The sequence below is a fragment of the Fomitiporia mediterranea genome (assembly GCF_000271605.1).
Source record: "Fomitiporia mediterranea MF3/22 unplaced genomic scaffold FOMMEscaffold_6, whole genome shotgun sequence".
Taxonomy (NCBI): Eukaryota; Fungi; Basidiomycota; class Agaricomycetes; order Hymenochaetales; family Hymenochaetaceae; genus Fomitiporia; species Fomitiporia mediterranea.
In genome coordinates this window covers 2,811,834-2,836,018 of record NW_006760391.1, presented here as the reverse complement: position 1 = coordinate 2,836,018, position 24,185 = coordinate 2,811,834, and the positions used below count along the sequence as shown (strand labels likewise).

Below are 24,185 nucleotides of genomic sequence, written 5' to 3'. Positions count from 1 at the left end.
CATTTAGGGACGTCTGTCGAAGCCGCGGAAGTCAGTTCAGCGAAGTACAGGCTTCGAGGTGCTTCGGGGCCGTTTCTGACTACTTCTTGCTTCTAATACCACCGGGCAGAATGCTTCGAGCCTTGCGATTATCGTTGACTGGGACCTTGCGCTTGTGCTCTTTTGGGTATGCTCGCCATAATTGATTTGTGCACGGATCTCCACCTGTGCACGTCCGGCCTCGCGCACGCGCCGAAAATTATGCGCCTGACTTCACTCTCCGCCCCTTTGCGATGTATACTTATTACTGCATAACTGTATTGACGAACCCTTCGTGCAATAGATGTTGGCGAGTATGTCGGTCATATGCGGCGGGTTTCAGCCAAAACTAATGTGCCGCCATCCCGAATCATGCGGGTATGCCACGCTCACTCGTCTGCATTGGCGAGCTCTGCGCCCTTGACTGACAAACCTCCGGAGAAGACAGCCAAGCAGAGGCGCTGCAGGCACCTCAAACTCCTGTTCCAGGAAGCCGGCTCGATATGGCAATTGAAATGTGCTGTATGACAGCGAAGGCGGGAAGGCAAAAACGATGTTCCATTGAATTGTAACCGACCTCTTCATCCTCTCAGGCCAGGGCGAACTAACCTGAATCACGCATCATACTAGGCAATCCACAATTAAATATTCCTGCTCCGACCGCCAGCACGTGAATATCAAGCTGTCATTCGAGAGACCTTTGAGATTCTTGTTACTCCAGTGAGTAAGCTTCAATGGCAAGATTGACAAGCTTTGGCCAGCCAACGACAGTGAAAGGAACATCGCAGGGGTTTATCCTTAGTGCAGTGGTGCTCACGATGACTGAATATGACCACCTTAGGATATTTGGTCGCAGTTTTTGAGGAAGTGATAGATTCTGATTTCACACCTCCAGAGAGTCGAGTGACCAGGACAAAGTCCTCACTTCACAATACGGCTACTTCTTGTATAATTTTTGTGCTTCTTTGTTCTGCGACATAATCTCATCCCTAAAATTGGCAAATCGAATTTCCGTTTTGTGGCAAGCCTGCACGCAAGATGGGAACTACTTGGCAAGAGAAGATCGAGGTCATCCCGAACGAATCACGATCTTAGTGCAACGATGGGAAAACCTCAAATCAATGCATAAATCATCACAACTTACACACGATAACCTTCCACAATTCAGACTACTCGTTGCCAACCTTCCAAAATGCACCAGCGCTGCGGTACTTGCACAATTAACTTCCGCAAGCTTCGCGAGTTTTCTCCAGACACGGCCTTCACGACCCAACCATCCCCAATTCTTCATTATACGTAAGTAATTCTTTGCGGAATGAGTGCCGGCGGCGGAAGACAGACTTACAATCAACAGTATAGTTTGTTTCTTTATTACGATAACGTACACTGCCGCCAAACGTGAGGATTAGTCTGGATTGAACTGACATACATAAATCCTCCGTCAGGGTTATAATGTCCGAGGGAGAGATCTACGCCAAGTCTCGAACATCGCATATAAAAAGTCAGCGGCGAATTGGATTTCGTAAATATGTAAGTTATATGGAATACAGTACACAGTTAGCTAAGAATCAGTTTGGTATAATCCGGCAGAGACAGGGGGAATAGATCCACGACGAGATAGGACAAGTCAGAAGATGTCAAAACTCAAAAGCAAGTAAACAAAACAAGGAGGGTGATGAATTAATACAAAACCACGCAGGGGAATTACGAAACAGACAGCGGACCTATTGCTACACAAACATGCATAAAAGACAAATTCCATCGAAACAAAGGAGTGGAGACAGGTTTAAAGTGCTTTCAAAGTTCCAGACGAGAGATCGTGAGAATTGCAATGCACAGCGATTATGGGTTGGGTATTGTTCAATCCAGAATCGAAGAAGTAGATAAAGGCATTCAATGATTAAATGAACGAGGAAGAGCATATGTGGGACGAGGTGGTAGAGGGACATCTGCCTTCCTGCAGTGGTCGTCAAGTTCACTCCATAACCCAATATACTGCTCGCGTTGAACTGATCAAGGAGCATGAGTGCACACTTTCGAAAATGAGCATGGTCTATATCAAAGAAGAAACCTACCACGGCAAGGCCAGAGAGCGCTGAGCATGTTCAGTGGGACAAGAAAGGCCTTCGATAGCTCCAGAGCCTCAATCAAAGTATTATCGTAAACCCAAAGAGACATGCTTCTACATTGTCGTGTGAATGTGTACTCAGTCGTAGAGCTCAGAACATTCAAGAGGTCTACTCACATTGCCAACTGGCTCATGAACCACCACTGCACAGGAAAATCCGTCAATATCAGGACAAGTTCAGAAACAACGGAAGCAAGAAGTCCGCTGACCACGTAAAATGGCCGACGTGCAAGCACTTGTGCCAAAGGGTCTCGCCCATCGTGAAGAATGGACTTGAATCGATTCGCAGTCTGAGTTTGGTAGTAGACTGTTCGAAAGGAAAAATAAAGTTCAAAGATTAGAAAAAGGTCGAAATCAAATCCAAAAATCGCGGCCTTCCGTGCTTTCCGCGGGCACGACGACCGGCTTATGGAAATCACAAGTCTAGAAGCACACGCCTTTCGTGCACTGCAGGAAAGCTCGGAACAGATGATGTGGGAAGAAGAGAGACGGCGAAACGCGTAAACATAATTGAATACTTACTCCATTCCTCGGCCTGGCGACGATTGAACTTCGGCAATGTCCCACTATCAACGTTCTGAAGCCTGCGTGCCGTTTATCATAATTGAGTTCACCATTCACAGAGCGTTAAGCGACTAGACACACCGTCGGAATTCGTACGACACCGCAATGCGTGTGCTAAAAATTACGTTGCGTTATTAAAATATCCGGCGGGAAGAAATGAATGCTTCAACTCACTTGAATACATGTTCGCGGGTCATATACATCAAGTGCGATTCTGTTGAGCAGTGGTGTGCGTCCAACGCATCCTCAATGTCGGAGGCTTCAAGCCAAGCGTTAACGGAGAACTCCGCTTTTTCCGAATCACTCGCGAGTTTACGCAAATGCAAGCAACTGTTCCAAAGCAGCATACTCCTGCAATAAAGCGCCCAGATCGATTGTTTTGGTGACACATAAGGGCCCTGGTGGCCTTCATCGGCGGAGGCACGCTTTTCACCGGGAAAGAGGAGTGCATACTGCAGGCATTATTAAGCATCAGTGTCAAAATCAATATGAATATGAGCGTTCATAAAACGATAAGCCTGAGACAAACGCACATTCTCGGGCCGGCTGATGAACAGATCCAGTGGTTCTTTGTGAAGAGCACTGCAATGGACGGCGTGATCAGCACTTAGAGCTAATCAGACCCCATTTCCGTGTAAGAACACAATTCTTCCAGTCCAATTAGTAATAACTTCACGCACAAAGGGCTGCCCAACAGAGCCTGCGTGTTTGCTCCCTCTCTATCTCCTCAACTGTCCAGGCGGGGTCCCATATAATACTCGTGGACCAGTTCGGAGATAATCGACCTCCGCGACCCAAATCAAGTTGGGGAGAATGGATGGGTGGCGCACAATAGCATTGGTCCTCAAGCGTGATATCATGGGCAGTAGGACGGGGAACACTCGGCACGGAATCGGGTGAGAAGACACAGGCATTCGGGTCCGCAAGATCGATTGCCGTAAGTGCCAATGTGCGAATGATCTGGTCGAGGAGAATGAGCGAAGCACAAGCTCTTTCGGCACTATACAGCGGATGAGCGGACGATTCAAAAACCGCGATCAACTGCGAACCGAAAAATCAAAATTTTATCAACGTCACTGAGGTACGATCGTACATACCAAAGCAGCCTGGGCCAAAGACGGATCGACTGATGAAGCGTTCCAGGAAGATTCTAGATGGGCCTGAGCGACATCGCGCAGTCGAAGCGCTCGTTCACGACCTGTTTCCCCCAACTCAATTTCACTAGACCGCAAAAGTGTTGCAAGGGCGAGAGCTGCATATACAAGTGACGGTTGCATCTTCTCTCTTTCTGACGGATCAGAGAGCCTTCGGAAAAAATACTTCTCGTTCAAGAATGAAAGCCAATGAATGGAACTATTAAAGCTGAATCCAACGGACGATGTCAGCACATTCTTTATGGGTATCTAAATTGTCAACCCCTACAGTGAAGTTAAATCATGGAATATAGCTGCTTCGCTGTTTGACAATCAGACGAAGTAAACTTTACAGCGATCTGAGCTCAAGAACTCACGAATGCTCCAATGAGGGTGAATATTCATGCAGGAGAGTATCCCACCAAAGTTTACTATTATTAAGATCGTTAGGGGAAGGAAGATACACGTGCGTATGAGGGGAAAGGGCGTTGAGATTAAGTTGACGTGCAAATGAACGACCAGTAAGCTCGGAATCAGATAAGCTTTCCGCACTTGACTGCTCATACTTCGAAAAGGGGTCGTCCCGGAATGAGGACTAGTCATGCATACTTCAGGCATCAGAACAAATTTACAGAATCAAGGGTGTGGCACAAGAGCAAAAGATGGGCTCACCTTGGGGAAACGCAGTTCGGGGGATAATGCGCTAATAGTATGGAGAGACATGCTCGTGGTTGGCGAGACGCTCCCTGATGACAGGTGATGAGACTGAGACGACTGGGTTGAGTGGGTCCGCGAGTGGGAGTTCGAACTGAGCTGACCGGAACCATACGCCGACTGCGGGCGATCCATGAAGTTCATGTCCAGGCGCAGGTTTAAATTCGCTTTTGCATGCATCCCGACCGCGCCTCCCATCCCCCCAGCTGTACTATCATAGTCAGCTCGAGTGCCGTGCGCAAGCCCCGAATTTACGTGATGGTGTCCAACAGTACCTACTGGTAGAACAGCTCCGTTGACTCTGCCATCAGTAGTTCTGTCGTTGTCCTCCGATTTTACGGCACTTGACGAAGGCGAGGTGACTGTCGGGGACTCAGCGAGTCCGCCCTTCTTCTGTTTCTTCTTCATAGGCATTGAACCATCTGCAGGTCGCTTCTTACACGAGCGCTGACGAGTCCCAGGTCGCTTATCGGGTCCACGCCTCTTTGGAACAGCATCATATTGACATTCGTTCTGACGTCGTATGCAATTATTGCAGGAAGGGCGAGTAGAATCGCAACGGATCTTTCGAGCACGGCTAGAATTGGGAGCGCATATAGTCAGTGGATACACTATTAAGGAGCAGACTAGTCAAAAATACATGGGAAAAAGCACACAAACCATTGGCGGCATGCAATAACCACAAGAGATGGCTCCCGCCTGGAAGGCGGGTGAGTACTCCCACTTGTCTCTACCACAGGAGATCTTGCGCTTAACGGAGCCTCAGTTGTAGTTGATGAAAGGGGCGAGGTAATTTCTTGCTGATGCATTCCAGGACGGAATTCCGCTACATGAGTCGAGTCAGCATCAACTCGACCAATCATCCGGTTGTTCATGGGCATAGGATTTGACGGGAGGAGAGAGGGGATAGTCAAAGGACGCGGCATTTCCAGTGACTTATTGCCTGGATGTCTACCGGGGGGAAACACTGCTGGGTTGGACTGCAAGAGTCCCTCGTCCTCTCGGGGTATATAGCGCCTCTCATTCTCAAAAACGTGCGAGTGGCCCGAATGCAGATAATTAGGATATTGAAGTTCGTTCTGAGCATGTGAGTATGGGAGCGAGACGTATGCAGGGAGTCCGTTGCCCGCATTGGTATGGGTTACGGGAAAACGATCTGCTATCAGTCCCTCTACGGAGCGTATATCAATGTCTGAGGGCGACGCGCGGACTTTAGTAATAGAGTTTTTGGATAAAGTGTGAACATCGTCAATGCGGCCAGAGAAACAGAGCGAAAGAGAGTGAGCCACTGCCAATCATCTCGGGAACTTTAGCGATAAGAGAACATGTACGTACAGCCGTGTCTACGGGCATCCATGGACGCGTCTGAATCGATGAAGGTTGGGGAGTGGAGGCCGGAGCCGTCCTCACTGGACTGAGGTGCATCGTCGACGTAAGGATATTGGAAGGGGACGTAGAAGCCGTTCGCGTCTGTAGCTGTGCCGACGACCATGGGGAGCGAAAGGTAGGAGAAGGCGAGGAAGAAGGATAGGTGGTCGGGAGAGGGTACGGACGCGGCAGAAGGAGAGGTACGGACAGGAGGGAGGTATTTACAGGATCAGGATCTTGCTTGAGCGGGAGCCACGCGAGAGCGCACAGAGTTTAAGAAGGGCGTTGCAGCCGCACGAGAATGGCTCGCTGCTTCGGGGCTGGCGCAAGATGGCGAACGTTTCTGAGTGTGACTCTTTTACCTGTCGCCAGTCAGACGCTTCGTTTAGAAGTCCCTGCTTATTGCCCTGGCAAGAAAATTAGGTTTCGTTGCATACGTACATTCCTCAGCGCGGACCACTCCGTAGCCCCGGTACTTTGGTGCGACGATCGAACAATCACAGGGCAGCCAGTCCATTATATATTCACGCCTTTTTCATTATGCGGATGATTTTCCTACGCTACGGCTCAATGCCAATCTAGGCCGAGAGAGACGGCGGTGTCCAGAGAACCCTGAGCCTGCGCTTGCCCACAACAGTGCAACGGCGACTGTGTTGTGTTGTATTATTGTCCTTAGCGGGACTAAAGGGAGTCGAGAGGGTAGTCTTGCCGACAATCACTTTTTTCTCGCAGACGTGAATTCGTGAGGGCAAAGTCCGGAGACAAGTGACGTAAAGCCAATAATCGAGTGCACCTCTCTCCTTCGGGCCAATTGCTCTCACCGGCCTCAGTAAGAATACGTGCAGGCAATACTCTCCAGATGCCTCCAGACGTGCTCGCTAGCACGGCCAGTAATAGTCTGCATGGCTTCTGTGACTGTCCATTCAGACCACCCCAGTACGGTTCACGGCACATATTCCCTTCACATACCGCTCTGGGCCAGATTTTCCGGACCGCAAGAATGCGCTCCGTTCCACCGCATCATCATCAGATCGGAAACATAATCTCAGGCTCAGGCATATACGTGCAAACAGAAACAAGCCAGAAATAGAGAATTGTAGAATTAGAATATAGAAATAGAAAATTGGAGCAACAGAATGAGCATCTCCGAATTTTCTTACTTTAGAAACTGCAAGGGTACGACGCAAGTCAGTTAAGGGGTGTCCACTCCATCTCCGCTGTGGACGGACGGGAACGGGCGACACGGCGAAACTGTATCGAAGGACATCAGCAGTCGTCGTCGCGTGGCTATCGCACTGGTAATCCCACTAGTGCAGAGTCAGATTGCTTATACAACCTCTCATTTTTAGCGCATCCACCTCGAAAATCGCGGATGATCGTGCGCTTTGGAACACCATGCGATTGTCCCTCAGGGCTCGTCATGCACGCCTCAGGTTAGCCTCAGGTGCATGCCGTACATATATGAATTTTCCGCTAGGCAACACTGCAAAGCGCGGCCGCCACCCGGAACTCTATCATCCAAGATCTTATTTCCGAAAGCGAGAAGCAATCTCTTCGCCTTCGCCTGCACCCTTTCTTCTCGTTCCGTTCAGACGGGGTAGGAAAGGAGGAGCTGACGAAGATGAGGGATAGTCGGGTCTATGTCTGAACAGCTATGCGTGCTTGTATAGACCTTATACCCAGTACTGTAAGAAACTGCTCGCGGGAGCTGCATGCCGCCCATGTTCTGCATATTAATATTAAATTCCGCATTGCCCGCTGTTTCGTGATTTATCTCCGGGCCGACCCTATGCCTGTTGCTGCAAAAGAGCCGTTCCGACCGAACGGACTACAGTGTCGTCGTGCAGGGCGCACGCGAGTTGGGGTCAGCGTGTTTCATGCTTCGAATTCTCGTCCTGCTGCATTACTTATCGCGTCTCGCAAATCTCACCGTCGGTAAAGCTCGCTCGACAAGATACCGAGGCGTACGACGAGCGTCTCTGAGTCCTTCGACTCTCAGCACGCATTGGTTGCATATGCACCTGCCAGATGACAATGGGAAAAACATCCAAACCTTGCTTTTCAATGCATTCATTCTTACCTCTTCCACATACGTAATCCTCCTGCTCTCCTCATTTCTATCTCAGGTCATCGGGCAGCCCTGAGTTTGGAGACCGACGTTCGCTCGCGCATCGCGGGAAAGACGGTACCGCACGCACGAGAGTCGAGACAGCAGAAAGTGAAATCAGAGATCGTCGTCTCGATTCGTCATACCCGTCATCAGAAGAGATTTAGGAACAAAAGAAGAAATCGAACGGCAAAGAAAAATACGAAACACAAATCAGCGCCAAAAATCGTAATTTTTTTTTCTGTCTCTTACTCCCCCTAACTTCTTTGTTGTTACGCGGTTGTCGGGATGGCGAGAAAGGTAAGCACGGGTGACCACTGATGACTTAGTGACGACTGTTATAACGTAGCAGTGGTCACCCTGGCTAATTGTCCTGAGCTAGAAGCGAAGACCAGTGTCGCAAGTTTGCTGAACCCGTGGTTCTTCCAATCCAAACAATCTTTTCGTGTGCCTGGATGGAGATGGACATGGAGTGATACCTGATGATACCCTTTGAAGGATTGACTTGCTTCTTTCGCTTGTTCACTATTTCTATGCGGCGCCGCCAAGCCGGAGGCGCGCTCAGTGTTGCGCCGTACTTTGACTTCCATTACCAAATACCTCGACTTGCAGATTTGGATGGTGCTCTCAAGGCTTGAATGAAGCACGGTAACCGACAAATATAACGCTCCCACCGCTAACTTGAGCGCCACCTCGTAACACATGATGCAAACAACAAATCAGCACATCGCACATCTTGCGCATCTTACCCATAGAATCGTCGAATATCATCACATCGTCTCGTCGTGCCCCATAATTATTACATTAACCATCCTTGCAACTTTCTTCCCATCATCAAACCTCGCCTATCTCACTTCCGAGCCCGATTCGAAACTCCAGTTACAGCTAGACTAATCTGTCAGCGACTATCTTTTCATACACACATCAGGTGGTCAAACCTACACTTGTGAGAAGTTCAAGAGCCGATGATATGATACGATATGGATATAATATGACGATATTCATAGATTTATAGGTTATGCGAAACGGAATTTGCGATAGCAACTTCCGCATGCGCTGCATTGAGTATGATGCTGCGCAACTCCCTCGAGTATCTATGCGATCTGCAACATGGTATGCAAGTGGAAATACCAATTGCTTCTTCTCTTCACTTTGCCGCCTGTTTCACAGGAGAATTACAAACAGCAAGAAGCTTTACGTTTTGCCATCGCATCGTCATTGTTCCTCGTTCCCCAGAAACCCGGAACAGTGCACCTTTCGGAGTTCGAAGCTTCAGAGAATGTCCATCTCGTGTTATTAATACTCCATGTCTGTCATTCCACCCCACTGATCGGTGAAACATCGCAAACATGACTGTCACATCCATAGCGGTAGAATATATACTCCATTGGAAATCCTTCTGAGACAAATGCTATTGGCTTGACAAAATCTCTTCAGGAACATTCCTAGCCAATACTTCCATTTGAACGCCAGCGGCGTCCTCCCACCTCACATAATTAGCAACATTATGCTTTGTACAAGCCAAGCAATCATGCTCATGGAAAATGAATGAATACGAAAGGGATTATATTGATAGCTACCAACAATATACTAAATACAGAAAAGTGTGCATGTGAATTGAGTGCAGATGATTTGAGGATAAAACTAGGTATGTTGAAAATGGTAAATGGTAAAATGATAAGAACGACGATGCATATCCAAGTTGAATGTGCTAGTGGTAATTGCTAAATGTCCAATACATATTATAGGCCATACATAATGACCAATGTTGGTGAGAAGATCAGTGTCCGGCTAAATCATTCACATAGGCGATCCATGCGTTCTTCTCGATAACGCCTTCGTCTAGTCACGAGAGTTTAGAACCAGTTAACAGAGCAACATGGAAGGAAGAAAGGTGAATATCTCACAGTATCCATTTGGGTCTGTCACGATGACAAATTTTGCACCGAGCTTCGCAAACAATTGCTGTACAAGCTCTGGAGGTGTATTCGTCTGGATCATAAGAGGTGCCTAATTCCGAGAAGTTTTGTGTTGGTTAATACCATATAAATAATTTTTTGTACTATTGACCTGATCAGTGTAAACCGTAAAATCGAGTGGGTCATTGCTAGGGGCTGCTGATTCGGTAAACGACGAGTCGGCAGATGTAAGTCCTCTTGTGGCGATCTCGGAAGCAGTGTTGAAGTAGCAGATAGCATCCGCATCGTCAGCAACAATTGCTATAGGAAAATGGCTATTAGCACGTGTCGTGATTTGCAGGAACAAATCCCCGCCGCAACAATTCAGTACGTACCAAGTGCGTGTTCCAATTCGTTGAACCCGATGTACCCGGCTGTCCTCAACCCTAGCCCTTGTAAATCCGGTCGCAAAATCGGGAAGCCACTATCTGCGTATCCAGCAGCGAGTGCTTCCCGGAGCTTATCACGTAGATTCTTCACTGTGTTATGTCCATCGAGACGTATCACACCAACGTTTCTATCAGTCTGCAACCTTTTGCATGAGTAATGGACTGCTTTTAGAAAATTCGAATAGCTCACCATGTCTGAAGCAAGTCGATTTCCCCATAAATATTCATGCTTCGCATCCAAGTATGGAAGCTGAGACAACCTACGGAAAGTTAGAAATGAAGCAAGATTTAGGCAACGTCAACTCACTCAATAACAAGGTCATAAATTCCTTTGGGCTCAAGGGCATCTGCTACAGATTTGGCTGTAAGTACAGCTAACATGACAGGGACTGCGTATGTCAAAGTATCTGTCAGTTCAAACATAATGACAGCTAACGAGACAGTTGTCCTCTACGACATGCAAATACAAGTAAGGAAGTTGACAACCAGACCAATTGACAGTATGAGAACAGTAACTCACCGTGACGCCCGACAAAGTAGCCGCAGCTCCAACCATTGCATACAGGCCGGGGACTACACAGTCCATGTCCCCACCACATGCTGCGAACATGCGCAAGTTTGGGTGCTTGTATTGAAGATACTGAATACCAATACCCAGGATTCGGCCGAAGCATGCACCCACGCCCAACGTTGGAATGAATATTCCCGCTGGAAGCTTGATCCCGAAGGTAACGATAGTCAAAGCACCTTTCACAAGCAAAGCGATACCGATAGACTGAGCGAGAGGACCCGCCAGAGCAATTGGATCGCGCGGGCACAGGCCCTCATGCCAGTCATTGTCAGGGCCGCATTCCGAGAACAAGTTGTACACGAGCTCAGTTCCTCCCATCCGCGTGTATGGATTGAGGAAGCATAGTAGGGTGGTTACTAAGGTGACCTACAACCATTCACATTGACTGAATCGTATTCATGAAGAAGTAACATATCTTACCAGGAGAACCTCGGCAATAGGATGGGATTTCAACCACGTTCCATTACGGACACGGCGACTCCATCTGATGTTCAGTTTGGAGAAATAAGCTCCATATACTCCCTAAATCAAGAAAATCAGTTCGCGCGATGGTCGGCGCGGCAAATAGGAACATACACCAAAGATACCAAGTATCAAGAAAAATACTAGTTCGAATGCATGCCAATCCTACCGAAATAAGTCAGTTAAGAAATTCAAAGTCGAAAAGGTAAGTTTACCTTGTCATATGTCACTTGGAAAAGAACCAGCTTTCCAGTTCCAAACGGATCCAAGAACCTCAACGTAATAGCAGCAATCATAGCACAAAAGAAGCTAGGAATCGGCAAAACCTCAGTCGTATTTCACACGAGTATGCACCGGGATTCTTCTACCTTTGCCACATGACCTGAAAATGCAACATGAATGCGATCGTATGAGTAGAACGTACAAGCAAGACTTAAGAACTCTAAAGCGCACCCTCGGAGGAAAATAGTAAGAAACTTCTTCAAGGCTAAAGAGCACGCCACCAATCGGCGCACCGAATGCGACCGCGACGCCCGCGGCAGCCGCAGAGCTGAGTATCTCACGACGCTTTCCTGAAGCCAGATCAGTGATGCGTCGCCAAGCCTTCTCAACCACGTGTCAGAATAGAAGTTCTAACCTTCATTCGTCTCGTACTTTGGGAAATAACGGCTCACGATGTTGCCAATGCAACATGCAATGTGAACTAGGGGCCCTTCCTTGCCTATTTAAAGCGAAAGGAGCATGACTACGAGTTCTCAGATTGATTTAAGCGTTCAGAGCTCACCTAGACTTAAGCCCGATGCAACGGACAGCGCTAACCCTACTCCTTTGGTGAACAATGTACGTGCTCCGAGATACCCGTGAATAACGAAGCCTTCACGTAGCAGCAACTATGAGAGACGTCGCTAGGCTAATAAACCAAAGTACTCACCTGATAAAATTGTTTTGATTTCTGGTATGCCACTACCGGCGGCCTAGGTCGAGATGTTTTGATGTCGTAGCAAAGAAGATACTAATGTAATAAACTTACAAAATACAGAACTTTTCTCTTGGGCGCTGACCAGGCAGTCTTGTCAGATGATTCAAAGTCAGGGCCAAGCACTCCAGAATCCTTGTCGGACATGAATGACGGCGATGCTGTAAATCGAATCGTCAATAACGAGGAGATTGTCGCGAGGCAGAGCTGTCACAAATAGATCAGATAACAAAATACAGAAAACGTAAAAAAAGTTCTTCATACCGCAATCGTAGCGTACACAATGTACTCAATTGCCCATGATGCAGTTCCAAACCACTGATCTGGGACTTCGCCGTTTTTGCCAGACGCGAATGCATCTTGCCACTCTTGCCATTCCGAACAAAACCGTTTTGCATTCCACCAGCCGTTTAAGCAATGCCCTTCTTTCAAATCGAAGAACCATTGCTCGCTCCGCACAATCAGAAATGCACCGATGGCAGTCAGGAATCCTATTATTGTAACCACAATCCAGTCAATAGAGGTATCAATGCCGCTGCGTAGTCTTCCCCGCAGCGACTTTCGAGAACGAAGGCGGAATAAACGAGACGATTCCTTAATAGCATCATGTAACCAGTCAACAGACGTAAAGCTAGAATACCAGACACGAATGCCATTCAGCTTCGTGTCAAGAAACCGTGCATCTTGGAAATAGTCATCGGCATCGGACTTGAATGAACTTGGAGCTGGATCATATGTTGAGATGGTCTTGTGCCTTTTCATATTGAATATTGTAGAACGACGAAGAGGCGACCATGTTGGAGATGAAGGGTGTGATCGTTGAATTGGGGCTGTGGCGATAGCTGGTAAAGCTGGTAGCGACTTCCTACCTCTGCCATAACGTTTTCGTGCAGGCAACGTTCCATACACCCGCAGATTCGGTGTAGATGATGATAAGGAAGTCGATTCATCCACAGTAGCATCTGCATCCGTGTCTGCTGGTGGTGAAGTGGTCGTTCCAATATTCAAGAGCCGTTGGCGACGCCAAGCAGCAGAGGAAATCATGCCACGTTGAAAAGTACCCCGAATGTCAGAATCCGACCTGTTCATGGACAAACGGCCCCGATTCTCTTCTTCATTTTCGCGCCTGATAATGTGAACATGTGTAAACACACCCGTGCAAGACAGGGAAAAATCCAACTTACTCCATCGCAGTAACCAGCCTTCAGTTAATTCCGTATCTCCCAAACGAATGCCAAACCGCGATAGCACACGATGTTCCTTTAGATGACAAAATACAGGAAACTCCAATAGATATGTCCTGACACGTCCAAGAGGTAGACGGAACGGTTAGTGGGCGTGCACCGAGTACCAGCACACAGCTGCTGAGAGTGGCGGTACCGACACGCAAACACTCTTGAGCTCAGTCAGACAAAAAAGGCAATCTGTAATTTATTGACGAGTGTTGTTCAGCTGTTCCGATGTCTCTGTTCCGATGTCTTTCACCTCACTGGATTGCTCTTGTATATCCAACATGGACTGTATCACTCATCCTACACCTTCTTCCTTGTCACGGCTCGTGGATTATGGCTAGTTGATGTGGTAGGGTACAGAAAAACTGGATAGCCTTGTTCTAGACAAATAACTGTACAAACCTGAGTATGCTAGAGAGCAAGATGCACTTCGTTATACTGCCAGGCCTACTACGCCAATCTCAGAGGACTCCATTCCTTCATCAAAATTTTATGTTATTTATCATAACCAAATTGATACTTGTCTTGCTTAACATGGATCCAGGATAACAGAAAATACCTATGCTGATTAGTATTCTGGCTGGCACCCGATGACGAACAAGTGAAGGCGAAAAACCTCAGTCTCTCTAGCTTCCACTCCCCTGCTTCTCGTATAGTTGCTTTCCAACCCAGGAATAATTCCAACATGAATTAAACAGACAGTGAGTGACCCTATACTGCTTTAAGTGGCACATTTTTCTCTGCCTGCTTAATACCCCACTTTCTTTGAGATCAGACGATTTTTTTCTATTCCGCTCAAACTCCGCATCAAGCGACATCTTCCCCCCGTACATTATTGAGCAAGGACAACGTAAAGTCGGGACTCAAGCGCTCAAGGCGACCGTAAGATCCCCGAATAACGAGACGCTGCCGGCGCCTTCTTCACGAGTAACGCCGGTGCACTTCCGACATTCTCAGCATTGCTGAAGCTCCTGTTTCATCTTTCTATTTCGTCCATGGAGGGTATACGAAGTCTCTCCAACCGCGCTGGAACATCCTTCTCCGGCATGTCCACGGTGCTGTTCAGTACCCACCAGGAGGGACAGACGCGCTTTACAAAATTGATACTGAAATAGTCTTTTATTTAATGGATTGCCTCCGTTCTATTGGCTCCATTATCCTCTCTTCGTCTCTCAGTTACGTGGGCCTCGGCCTCGGATCAAAACACTTAGCATGCGTCCGCGACACTGGCGCATGGGGCGCTGTTGCCGACCAGCCCGCCTTTTATAAATCGTGAGACAAACTCGTCGTATTTATCTTGCTTCCAACAGAATCAAGCTTCGCTTATTGAGCCCCTCTGTCTTCTTAGTTGAACAAACATCCAGCTTTGTATGAAAGCCAGGTCATGCAGAGATGCGCTCCCAGTTGAGGCTCAACGAATTACCCTCCTCTCAGATTCTTCTCTGCCGCCACCTGTTCATTGCGCTATGAAAGGCAAGCCGCATATGGCCGACATACAATTATGCAGCGCGCAGGTACCATTGCCACTTGAGCGACCTTCCGGTGCTAGAACTAACTGGTCCTCCCGTAACTTGTGAGCATCTTTGCGAACATCTTAATTTTTAATTCCACCGTCTTATACAGTTTCGCTTAGCCTTCGTGGCCCTTGCTTCTTAATTCTCGTGTGTAAAGACATGGTCACTAGATTATATGGTTTTGAGCGTGCTGGTCCCGCCCAGAGACGTAACATATCATGCTGGTGGCGTCGTTCTGCATCTTGGCATGCCGGATTTCATACAAGCCTAGAACTGAGATGGCCTCGGAAATACAGTCCGAGATTTTGCACCCCATTATTCTGCCCATTACACATGCAGGAATACTATTGTCTATTAAACTCAGCCACCGTGATGCTACTGTTCCGAAAATGCTCGTATCTAGCCAACCACTTCTTCTTATTCTCAGAATATTTTTCACTATAGTTCTGCTCACATCTCTTCAAGAGCTCGGGCCTTTCCGGTGGGACAACTTCAACGAAGTCGGCCGCCCAAACCCCTTCCCGCCGAAATCTCTCGACTTCCGCAGCAGTAACATTCTTCTCGTGAACATCTGGATGTACTTCCATAGCGCCATGAGCTACGAATGCGAGCGTCATGACCGACTTCTTGCCACTCGAGATATCCAAGTTTGTCGATTTTATCCCCTGCTTGCAAATCGCGCGGTAAGATCAATCCTGAATAGTGCAAGCACAATCCCGACACCAAGGGATCGATTCAACAGGTTGGCCAAAATGTGATTGCATGCACGTTCTATTTTGCGCCTGCTAACCAGTGGATCATATTAGTGGGAGTGATTTGAATGTTCCTCCACACGAGTATCGTGCTATGCTGGAGCCGGCGGAGGTACGCGAAGCATGTGGGGAAAGAAACTCTCATCTCTTTCACAGCCCTCTCTCCCTCTTAGCGATCATGCAAGCCTAACCCCGCGCAAGAATCTCGGTGGCTCATCGCAAGATTTCCAGCCTCGAGATATTGTGCGTCTCCCCAGCCTAACCGACATTCCTCTCACGCGAACTCACCCCTAGAAAAGGGGAAGCGGTATTGTATGTCTCGGACTTAATAACGGCTCTCTCCGAGGTCAAAACAAGGTCGTTGACGGCCTTGGTGGGACATGTGGAGTGCTTGTTACTTAGCTTGTCCCTTTTTCTGACATTTTCATTGCAGTGTCAAATGCCAATTGACCGATGTCATACAAATTATCACATTATACTTTTAAGCTGTAAATGAAATCAAGACTATCACGTGCTCTAGTACGCTACACAATCGCTGTGCTGAGAGCAAAGGCACAAAGATGCATGTGTGCTATATGCAGCCGCCATTCTTAGCCCCCTCGTTTAGATAGATGAGATGGCGAGGAAGCCAGGAATCCACAAGTACCTCAAAGAGGCATTCAACGCGTTAACACGACGTTCCCATCAACGAAGTCTTCCTTACGGTGGAGTTGTCATGCGCCTTGCATTTCGGTCCCGGAGTGGAGTTTCAAGCTTCGACTGCGACACGGCTGCGCCATGCGCCATGTGGATGAGACAAAGATAACTTCGGAGGCAATTCCATGGTATCCTCGATCAGAGTCTCGGATGTAAAAGGCCCTCGAGCGCAACGCTAGCCTGCCATACACCGATCCGTTTGACAGCCCTGAGGACAGCCGGTGCCGGAACTACAAGGATGAACGACACGGGCACGATAATAATCAGCGCAAGTGTAAGAAAGAGCGTTATGCTGGGTTTGATAACTAAAAAATAGAATAACTGCAACATTGTGAGTGGGGCTCCAACAAAAGATTCGACAGACGTAAGAAAGACGTACAGCTTGATAAGACGTCTGATCAGTAAACTACGGTAAAAGCAACATGAGAACAAGGCAAGAAGAGTGTACGTTGTACGACAGACGAACCATGAGATAGGTGTTCCTCAAGAAAGAGGGTTGGTTGTTAGGTGCTTGCTGGCCGGCTTCCAAGGAAGGAGGAGTGGAGTTGGGCCGTGCAAATATGAGATACGGTTGAGTAGGGCCCTCAGTATGCAAGGGACCATGGAAATACATTTGTAGTGCGATCTACGAAGACCTTTAATCACGCATGTTCATAAAAGTAAGCAGCAAAATAACTACCTCTCCTTTGGCAAACGCACGAGCACCAACCAAGTCCAGCCAACAAAGCACGGCACCGAGTGGCAAGGCAATGAGTAACGTAGTTCCAGTCTATGGAAGTGTCAATTGGTCAATCATCTGCTGAACAGCCTAAATTCCAGAAATACGCACCAGTGTCCCAACAAACAGATAAATGAACGAGAAAAGCGCAAATGGAAAATTAATGATTAAGAGGTGTACCAGAGGCCTGTAATAAGTTAATCGCCATAGCGGTCTGAAATACTGCCTCAGGCTTTTTCGAGATCCAAGCGCAGCTGAAATTGCCTCCTCCTGACCTTCGGGGTCAGCAGCATTCCGTTCGACATCAGCATCGTCCGTTCCAAAGAGTGAGAGAACAGTCTGAGCTAGCGAGTGCGTCGACATCCCGGTTGAATGAGACAGAGTACGTGGCCGACGTCGAGGTGAGAGCAGCGGTGTCGTCTCCGTGCCATCTTCCGGAGATAAAGGAGACATTTCGGATTGCGCGTTCAATAATGGGTCGACAAAAACTCTTAGATGTTGCGTATTGCCCGTCGCCGCCGACAGCGTCCCGCCACCTGATTCCGCTGAGAGCTGCGCCGCTCTTCGTAGTCGTGCACGCTCTACTCGCGAACGTCGGTCGCGTGACGGATACGGCGGAGGCGGGTCCGCCACAGCTGACGCGCTTGGAACAGCCGCTTCTTGGATGGCGACTACATCCGGTGGAGGTGTTGGAGGTTTCGGAAATGATTCGTCTGCTATCGAGCTTGAGCTCGGGTCATTTTGGTGTGTTGAACGTGCATGTTGGTCGTCCGTCATTGTTAAGGAAACTTGAGCAAATCCAGGTGCAAGATTACGCAGAAAGACAATATAGTATCGTTAATCCCCGTAAAGAAAACAAAGGCGAAGAGATGAGGTATGCTTCGAGTCTACGAGGCAGTCGTCATCGAGGTTTGGAATGAGCAGCTCAGCCGTCCACATTCGGTACCGTATTACCTCGGCAACACCCGGCATGGCGCACGACTCATATATTATCACGTTTAACGCATGCCAGTAATAGCATGAATGATATATGTACGAAAATAAAACACAGGACAAAGTAGTAAATCTCATTACAGAGGGATGATCGCATACAACCCTCCCGAACGAGGATGGATACCCTTAGCGCTCAAGGAAGACTGATCTACGCGTTCCGTAGCAGCTTCAGAGCTCCTTCTGTTCCCGCGATCCTTTCCAGCCGCATCCAATCATATTTACAGAAGAGCGCCCGACAGGTAACATCAGATGCCTCCACACCATCGTCGAGGAAAGGAAAGGAGAGAAGCTCAGTGTAAAACTGTGTGTGATCGGGTAAGCCGTAGAAGATAAGGTTGCGTATTCCGCGCAGCTTGTATCTACAGCGAAGAATTACTACAAAAGACGCGACATGAAGACAGATGCAATTTACCTTCGGAAGAAATGAAATCTTTCGCTTATAAGCAAGAAAGCTTTCTTGCCAGAGAAGAATGCTTGACGTGCACGCGAAATATCCTGATTTGATGAATATCTGGAAGATTTGACAGCATGAGAAACCCGTTGAATTAATCAACATGAATTGCTTACTCTGAGAGTACCACAAAGGATACACCAGACTTTCGCAGATGATTCTCTACCCGGATAAAATCATATGAAGAGGGTACGAAAATGAGTGTATTTGTGCTTTGCACAGCGGACTTCAAGACTGCAGGGAACAGCTACGCAGCGCATGCAGTCGCTAAGTTTCCAATTGAAAGCACAATGGGAAAACATTACAAACCTTCGTGCCGAAATGTTCAAACCGCTTATCTGCCTCTTCCTTGTGATTGCTGCACTCAAAGCTAGTGAATGACTTCCGGAAAATTTGTAAGAAAGGCAGTTTCTAATGAGAGCAATGCCACACACCTGCGATATACCTTCTGGCACCTGAACGGGAGCATAAGGGCCTTCGACCTTCTTTTTTCCACCCACATTCTTTAGATCGTTGAATACATGTCTAAACTCTGGAGTCTCAAATGGAGACAGCATGATTGTTTGTCGCAGATAACACGCGCTATATTCACAATTCAGACATTGAAGCATCTATCAAAACATTCAATCGATGTACCACTTACTGTCCGTCAAGATACCAAGGTTTAATCCTCGAAAAATCGGTGTCCCGAGTCTCTTTAGGAAGGGTATTCAGATTTGACAATACAAACTGAACATTCACTATCAGTCACCATCTACCAGTCGAAATTAGGAGGTTAGCCAAACCTGCAAATGTTCCCAATTCTGCATGCTTAGTGCATTCATCTGATCGAGGACCAAAATCTCGATAGATGAAAGGAAGTCGGCATTTCTGCCAGCAGGTCAGTCACAAAATTCTTTGCGCGTCAGAGATACGCACTTTTCTTTTTCAATAGACAACCGCAATCCCAAAGGACTCGCGATGATCACATCACTCTGGTAGAAGTCCGAGAACAACTTGACGCTCTTCCGCGTAAACTTCACGCCTAATCGGAAACTGTCATCGATATTCCCCTTGAACATATCGACATGGTCAGGCGGATATGTTCCGGGTGGTGCTGCTTCGAGCTTATCCACAGCACTCGGAGGTAAGGCGTACTCCGACAAAAATCGGGCATGATTCTCGACTTGAAATTCAGGTTTGGGCGCATGACTCGTGAAAGACTCAATCCAACTGAGTGCCCAAGAGCGAAAAGGCACGATGATGAGAACCGAAGGTCGAGTGAAGCCCTGATCGCGGATCTCTAAGACCTCCGGTTCAGATGACTCTTTCGCCGCTCGGGCGAGGCGTTCATTATTCTTCAGAATTCGACGTCGCTTTCTGAAAGATTAGGTGTTAGGAAGCGCGGAAAGAAGATACAGTTTGGCCCACCTCATGACATGATTTAGAGCGTGAAGAGTGACGACATTCCGAACAGCAGGATGTCTCTCGTGATTCAAACGCGGAAAATGGAAGTCTTGGTATGCGGAGATCTCAACAAGAAGACAATCCTGCAATAATTTGAGTTCTTGTTCTTGTCAGTAACATCCAGTCAATCTATCGAAGCACCCAGTGCTAACCATTTGGTAACTTTTCTTGCTGCTTTTTGTGCTGTGACATCAGCTTTTCTGTGAGCTTTGGGTATAATTGAGCCTTCCATGTACCTGTGTGAGTCGCTTTGTACATACCGATGACGTCCCCAACATGTCCTTGGGATGAGTCTCTGGTCGATATTCCGCGACAATCCCGAGTTGTTCTTTCTTATCCTTGGATACAACCCAGCTCCTGTTTTCAGTAGAAGTTCGCGCACTTTCAGTTAGAACTACACTATCTGGGCCAAAGTGCAGTTGAAGCGAACTCGAACTGGCTGATAAATCGCATCGTCAACCTCACTTCCAACATAAGAATTAATAGGTAGCTCACGCTCGTCATCCTTTCCATCTTCTTCCGACTGTACAATATCTCCTTCTTGGGGGGTTTTTTGGTCCGTTTTTGTGTCAGACACGGTTTCTTGACCCTTCTCAGGTTGTAAGGGAATGCTAACTATGATGTCTTCTGCAATGCGAACAGATTTGCGTTTGTTGAGTTTCACTGGAGTCACGACTTCATCGTACAGACGCCTTCTTTTGAGCGACTTGGTTGCAGATACATTGAGGAGAGTCAAAAGCCTTGTCGTGATCGTACTGGGATCGTTTGCGTCCTCCATGGCTGAGGCTCTCGGATGAGCAGCTGCAGCGCAGGAGCACTGTCGTCTAACCAAGACCACCAAATTTTGCTTACGTACGAAAGGATCGGCGTTCATCACGTGGGTTGCTTCACTTGTCCACTATTCCAAAGACACGACGACTCTTTCAATTCAAACAACGACCACCGGTGTTCGGTCTATCTGCGCCATGCTTGACGAGGACGATGTTAACGTTGTAGATGAAGAAGAGTCGATAATAGTGGCGAATCAGCCTTCAGAAGCTGTTGATCCGCAAACGTTCTATGACCGCCCACCTCGTACCATCGCTGAGTCCGTCATGCGGTCCTCACGTCGACGGAGTACGCCTCCTGTGGGGACGGGTCTCACTACGCGATCCGCGAATGCAAAGCCGAAAGGAAAAACAAAACTGAAGTTGAAGTTGAGTGAGAAAGCGACTGCCGCAATGGCCTCCGGGTCGTCTTTCCTCGGTCCATATGACCGAGAGCTCGACTCTGACGACGAAGACCTGTCATTTGAGGAGCAATTTATTCTTCGATTTCCTCCAGGCGAGGATTTAGAAAAACTTAGGAAAATGGTTTCTGCACGCGAGACAAGTAACGATGTATGGATCAAGTTCAAAGGTATGTAGGGTTAATTCCTTTCTTAACCTCTTTACTCACCTCTACGTTTCTATAAAGATTCGCGCAGAGCGGTCTTTCACATCGGGAATAATCTTTACACCGCAAAGCTAGTCGACCTTCCCTGTATTATAGAATCTCAAAAAACACTTGACAACAAACAAATGTTCAAAGTCTCGGACATTTGTCAGGTTCGGAAGAAATCACTATGTCATATTTCATTGCACTTATTGCGCCACCTCTAGATGCTCGTCGTGGATGATAAGATTGACTCTGAAGATGCTGTGGCTAATCAAAAAGGCTTCAACTTGGACGACTTCATCTGGCCGCATGGTATTACACCGCCGCTGCATCATGTTCGGAAACGACGATTTCGAAAGCGGATCAATAGGCGTGTCAGTTAAACAAGCTAAGGTGTTTATGGTCGACCGGATTCATGACTCTCTTTCTAGACCATTGAAACGGTGGAACAAGAGGTTGAGCGTCTGTTGGAGGAAGACGCCAAAGCGAATCAGATTGAATATGGTGGGCATATTTCATAATTTGTCAGAAAATTCTTCTTATACTTATGATACATGGCAGTTGTGCTGGAAAATGTTAATCCAGACCTTTCCGACTCCGAGTTCATGGAACAAGACGAATCTCGCGAATCTGCCATGCGAGGCTCAGATGCCATCGATATGCCTACGCCAGGTCCAGGGGCTGAGGATTCCGGTATGGAAGACGATGAAGGTGAAATTGACGAGGAACTTGCTGCTGAACTTGACCTTGCACTCGGTGACGAGGGCGATGACGGGGATGAAGGGGATGAGGGAGATGAAGATGAAGAGGATGTCAGCGATGAGGAAGATGAGGACGAGGACGAGGATGATGAGACGGTACAAGCTCGACGGTTGTTGAATGAGGAGATACGTGATCTTGAAGCTGCTGTCGCCAAGAAGAACGCCGAAATTGCCAGCTCTGCTAACCCAATAATTAAGGTAAATAAATACTTCTCTCAGGTGGAGGCTGTCATCTAATGCCTTGTTATAGCGACGGTTTGAAGATGCACTTAGAAAGCTTCAGGCTGATCTCGACTCCAAACTTTTGCAGCGGGATGAGCTATACGAGCAGCAAAGAATGCGCAAGGAAGGATTTGTCCCTCCTCGTGGAGAATCAGAACCGAATGAAGATGACGACGGTGGTATGGACGTGGACTAGGATGACGATGTATAATTCTTGCGGTCCTTTATCATGATCGTTATGGTGAGCATTGTATTTAACCTATTTTTATTCTCTGTATCAATAGGTGGCTCTTCAACATTCATTGTAACTTCAAAAGTTGTGGTTGTGGCTGCGTTCAAAGGACAAAGACTAGAGAGCAAACTTGGATGTCAAGTTTGTTGTGGGTATCCCTTTCAGCGTATCATTGACAATGGCTCGTTTGGTCCGAGGGGTCGTACCGAAAACTGCATATAAACGTCCCGAATTTCCATTCCATGGTCACTTACACACAAATCACAAAAGCGAGACAGAATACAAAACACCCTTCATCTGCTTCTACTTCTACCCACTGGGCCAGAATCCCCTCCTCTCGAAACGTCGTCCATCAGCAAGATGTCTCCATCTGACTGGCTTGCAGAGCGTACCGGATTACGGGTCCCTGATGCAGACCTCGCAATCTTCCTATCCCTACGTTTGGGTCTACTCAAAGAGAAAGTTAGGGCGGGGACGTTGAGTCCGGAGGCCTACGGACGTGTAAGAAACTTCCGAATATGCGACATGGAGTGCTCTCACGGGTTGACTAATAAAATACAGATCCACGAATTCATCCGCGATCATAACATACAAGTGCGTGCGTATATGACGGGCGGAATTAGCGCCGAGGAACTCGAAGAAATTGATCGGAATTAAGACCAGCTGCGAAAAACCTATGAGGATTATGGTCTCCTGTAACCCCGATTTCAGATGTGACTCGTCAGGAAGGTGGACATCCGCTGCCTAGTGCATAGACTGCAGACCTTGCGTAAAACAAGCAAATAGCCAACTATTATTGTAGATATAGATTTTAAGCGTCAGAATATTAATGACATTTGTACGAAAATAAGATAAATGTACATATCATCACAAGACTATAAGCAAGGGTCTATTGGTACATCGACGATTATGACCACGGAAGCTTCTAATCACTGAGAATAAAATGCTCTATCTCAAAATTTCTAACATTTGTAGAAGAAAGGCAGTGTTTGGTATGTTAATTCATCCAGTCAATTTATGCATCCTGCCTAGAAACACTTAGTGTTACAGTTCTCCACTCTCATACCTTCAGTTCTGAGGGTTCTGCACCCTTCTGTACTGGAACTCAGGACTTCCGTCCCTTGGGGGCACTGTCTATGGACTATATGTGTGCTGACTCTTGCCACTACCCTTCCTTACTTCATCATTCCATTCCTTTGACCACCCCTTCATTCTTTGTATCATTCTATGGTCTCTTACCCTTTGTCCATCCCTTCATTCTTTGTACCTTTATCTTTGACATTCCTTTCTTTCATTCTTTGTAGCTTATTGTTCTTAGTGGCTCATGCTCCCTGAGTGCTCTTGTGTAGTTTAGTATATATAGG

General features: G+C 47.4%; 6 protein-coding genes across 6 annotated transcripts; 2 read left to right on the top strand and 4 right to left on the bottom strand.

Moving 5' to 3' along the window:
* Positions 1 to 1,526: 1,526 nt before the first annotated feature.
* Positions 1,527 to 6,104, bottom strand: FOMMEDRAFT_168239 (uncharacterized protein). The gene is made up of 14 exons (XM_007266858.1): positions 5,893 to 6,104; positions 5,218 to 5,767; positions 4,516 to 5,134; positions 4,221 to 4,438; positions 4,133 to 4,165; positions 3,808 to 4,072; positions 3,391 to 3,751; positions 3,244 to 3,323; positions 2,885 to 3,162; positions 2,792 to 2,824; positions 2,669 to 2,730; positions 2,264 to 2,453; positions 2,094 to 2,200; positions 1,527 to 2,027 (listed from the first exon to the last, which is right to left on the bottom strand). The coding sequence occupies exons 1-14, from the start codon at positions 6,047 to 6,049 to the stop codon at positions 1,912 to 1,914; spliced, it is 3,069 nt and encodes a 1,022-aa protein (XP_007266920.1). The 5' UTR covers positions 6,050 to 6,104; the 3' UTR covers positions 1,527 to 1,911.
* Positions 6,105 to 9,812: 3,708 nt separating this feature from the next.
* Positions 9,813 to 13,150, bottom strand: FOMMEDRAFT_84498 (clc channel; the record flags this gene model as incomplete). The annotated part of the gene is made up of 16 exons (XM_007266857.1): positions 9,813 to 9,874; positions 9,940 to 10,042; positions 10,103 to 10,251; positions 10,326 to 10,515; positions 10,570 to 10,639; positions 10,687 to 10,829; positions 10,900 to 11,316; positions 11,371 to 11,472; positions 11,527 to 11,577; positions 11,628 to 11,738; positions 11,854 to 11,984; positions 12,050 to 12,133; positions 12,197 to 12,286; positions 12,344 to 12,386; positions 12,443 to 12,595; positions 12,653 to 13,150. The coding sequence occupies 16 exons, from the start codon at positions 13,148 to 13,150 to the stop codon at positions 9,813 to 9,815; spliced, it is 2,397 nt and encodes a 798-aa protein (XP_007266919.1).
* A 1,465-nt stretch (positions 13,151 to 14,615) lies between these two features.
* FOMMEDRAFT_156593 (uncharacterized protein) lies at positions 14,616 to 16,336 on the top strand (the record flags this gene model as incomplete). The annotated part of the gene is made up of 8 exons (XM_007266856.1): positions 14,616 to 14,685; positions 14,736 to 14,892; positions 15,011 to 15,162; positions 15,600 to 15,876; positions 15,941 to 15,998; positions 16,043 to 16,129; positions 16,181 to 16,259; positions 16,320 to 16,336. The coding sequence occupies 8 exons, from the start codon at positions 14,616 to 14,618 to the stop codon at positions 16,334 to 16,336; spliced, it is 897 nt and encodes a 298-aa protein (XP_007266918.1).
* Positions 16,337 to 16,589: 253 nt separating this feature from the next.
* On the bottom strand, positions 16,590 to 18,000 carry FOMMEDRAFT_168237 (uncharacterized protein). The gene is made up of 5 exons (XM_007266855.1): positions 17,412 to 18,000; positions 17,262 to 17,351; positions 17,049 to 17,207; positions 16,962 to 16,988; positions 16,590 to 16,903 (listed from the first exon to the last, which is right to left on the bottom strand). Exons 1-5 carry the CDS (start codon positions 17,751 to 17,753, stop codon positions 16,721 to 16,723), a joined length of 801 nt encoding a protein of 266 aa, XP_007266917.1. The 5' UTR covers positions 17,754 to 18,000; the 3' UTR covers positions 16,590 to 16,720.
* A 298-nt stretch (positions 18,001 to 18,298) lies between these two features.
* FOMMEDRAFT_140908 (digestive organ expansion factor) lies at positions 18,299 to 20,968 on the bottom strand (the record flags this gene model as incomplete). Its single annotated transcript, XM_007266854.1, has 12 exons — positions 18,299 to 18,652; positions 18,706 to 18,804; positions 18,861 to 18,991; positions 19,054 to 19,125; positions 19,179 to 19,326; positions 19,388 to 19,473; positions 19,530 to 19,614; positions 19,663 to 20,103; positions 20,155 to 20,290; positions 20,343 to 20,397; positions 20,451 to 20,629; positions 20,686 to 20,968. The coding sequence occupies 12 exons, from the start codon at positions 20,966 to 20,968 to the stop codon at positions 18,442 to 18,444; spliced, it is 1,926 nt and encodes a 641-aa protein (XP_007266916.1). The 3' UTR covers positions 18,299 to 18,441.
* A 225-nt stretch (positions 20,969 to 21,193) lies between these two features.
* Positions 21,194 to 23,489, top strand: FOMMEDRAFT_20372 (uncharacterized protein). The gene is made up of 7 exons (XM_007266853.1): positions 21,194 to 21,588; positions 21,646 to 21,776; positions 21,831 to 21,980; positions 22,038 to 22,110; positions 22,168 to 22,565; positions 22,618 to 23,322; positions 23,383 to 23,489. Exons 1-6 carry the CDS (start codon positions 21,411 to 21,413, stop codon positions 22,783 to 22,785), a joined length of 1,098 nt encoding a protein of 365 aa, XP_007266915.1. The 5' UTR covers positions 21,194 to 21,410; the 3' UTR covers positions 22,786 to 23,322; positions 23,383 to 23,489.
* Positions 23,490 to 24,185: the final 696 nt, after the last annotated feature.

Bases quoted from the DNA above. Each gene is read 5' to 3' on its own strand.
- FOMMEDRAFT_168239 (XM_007266858.1), bottom strand. From the start codon at position 6,049: ATGGTCGTCGGCACAGCTACAGACGCGAACGGCTTCTACGTCCCCTTC. The intron at 5,768-5,892 runs GTACGTACATGT...CTATTACTAAAG, and splicing joins GGATGCCCGTAGACACGGCT to TCCGCGCGTCGCCCTCAGAC. The intron at 3,324-3,390 runs GTGCGTGAAGTT...GGGTCTGATTAG, and splicing joins GCTCTGTTGGGCAGCCCTTT to CTCTAAGTGCTGATCACGCC.
- FOMMEDRAFT_20372 (XM_007266853.1), top strand. From the start codon at position 21,411: ATGGCCTCCGGGTCGTCTTTCCTCGGTCCATATGACCGAGAGCTCGAC. The intron at 21,589-21,645 runs GTATGTAGGGTT...GTTTCTATAAAG, and splicing joins TGTATGGATCAAGTTCAAAG to ATTCGCGCAGAGCGGTCTTT. The intron at 22,566-22,617 runs GTAAATAAATAC...GCCTTGTTATAG, and splicing joins CTGCTAACCCAATAATTAAG to CGACGGTTTGAAGATGCACT.
- FOMMEDRAFT_168237 (XM_007266855.1), bottom strand. From the start codon at position 17,753: ATGTCTCCTTTATCTCCGGAAGATGGCACGGAGACGACACCGCTGCTC. The intron at 17,208-17,261 runs GTAGTTATTTTG...AGGTCTTCGTAG, and splicing joins GTGCGTTTGCCAAAGGAGAG to ATCGCACTACAAATGTATTT. The intron at 16,904-16,961 runs GTACGTCTTTCT...ACAATGTTGCAG, and splicing joins ATCAGACGTCTTATCAAGCT to TTATTCTATTTTTTAGTTAT.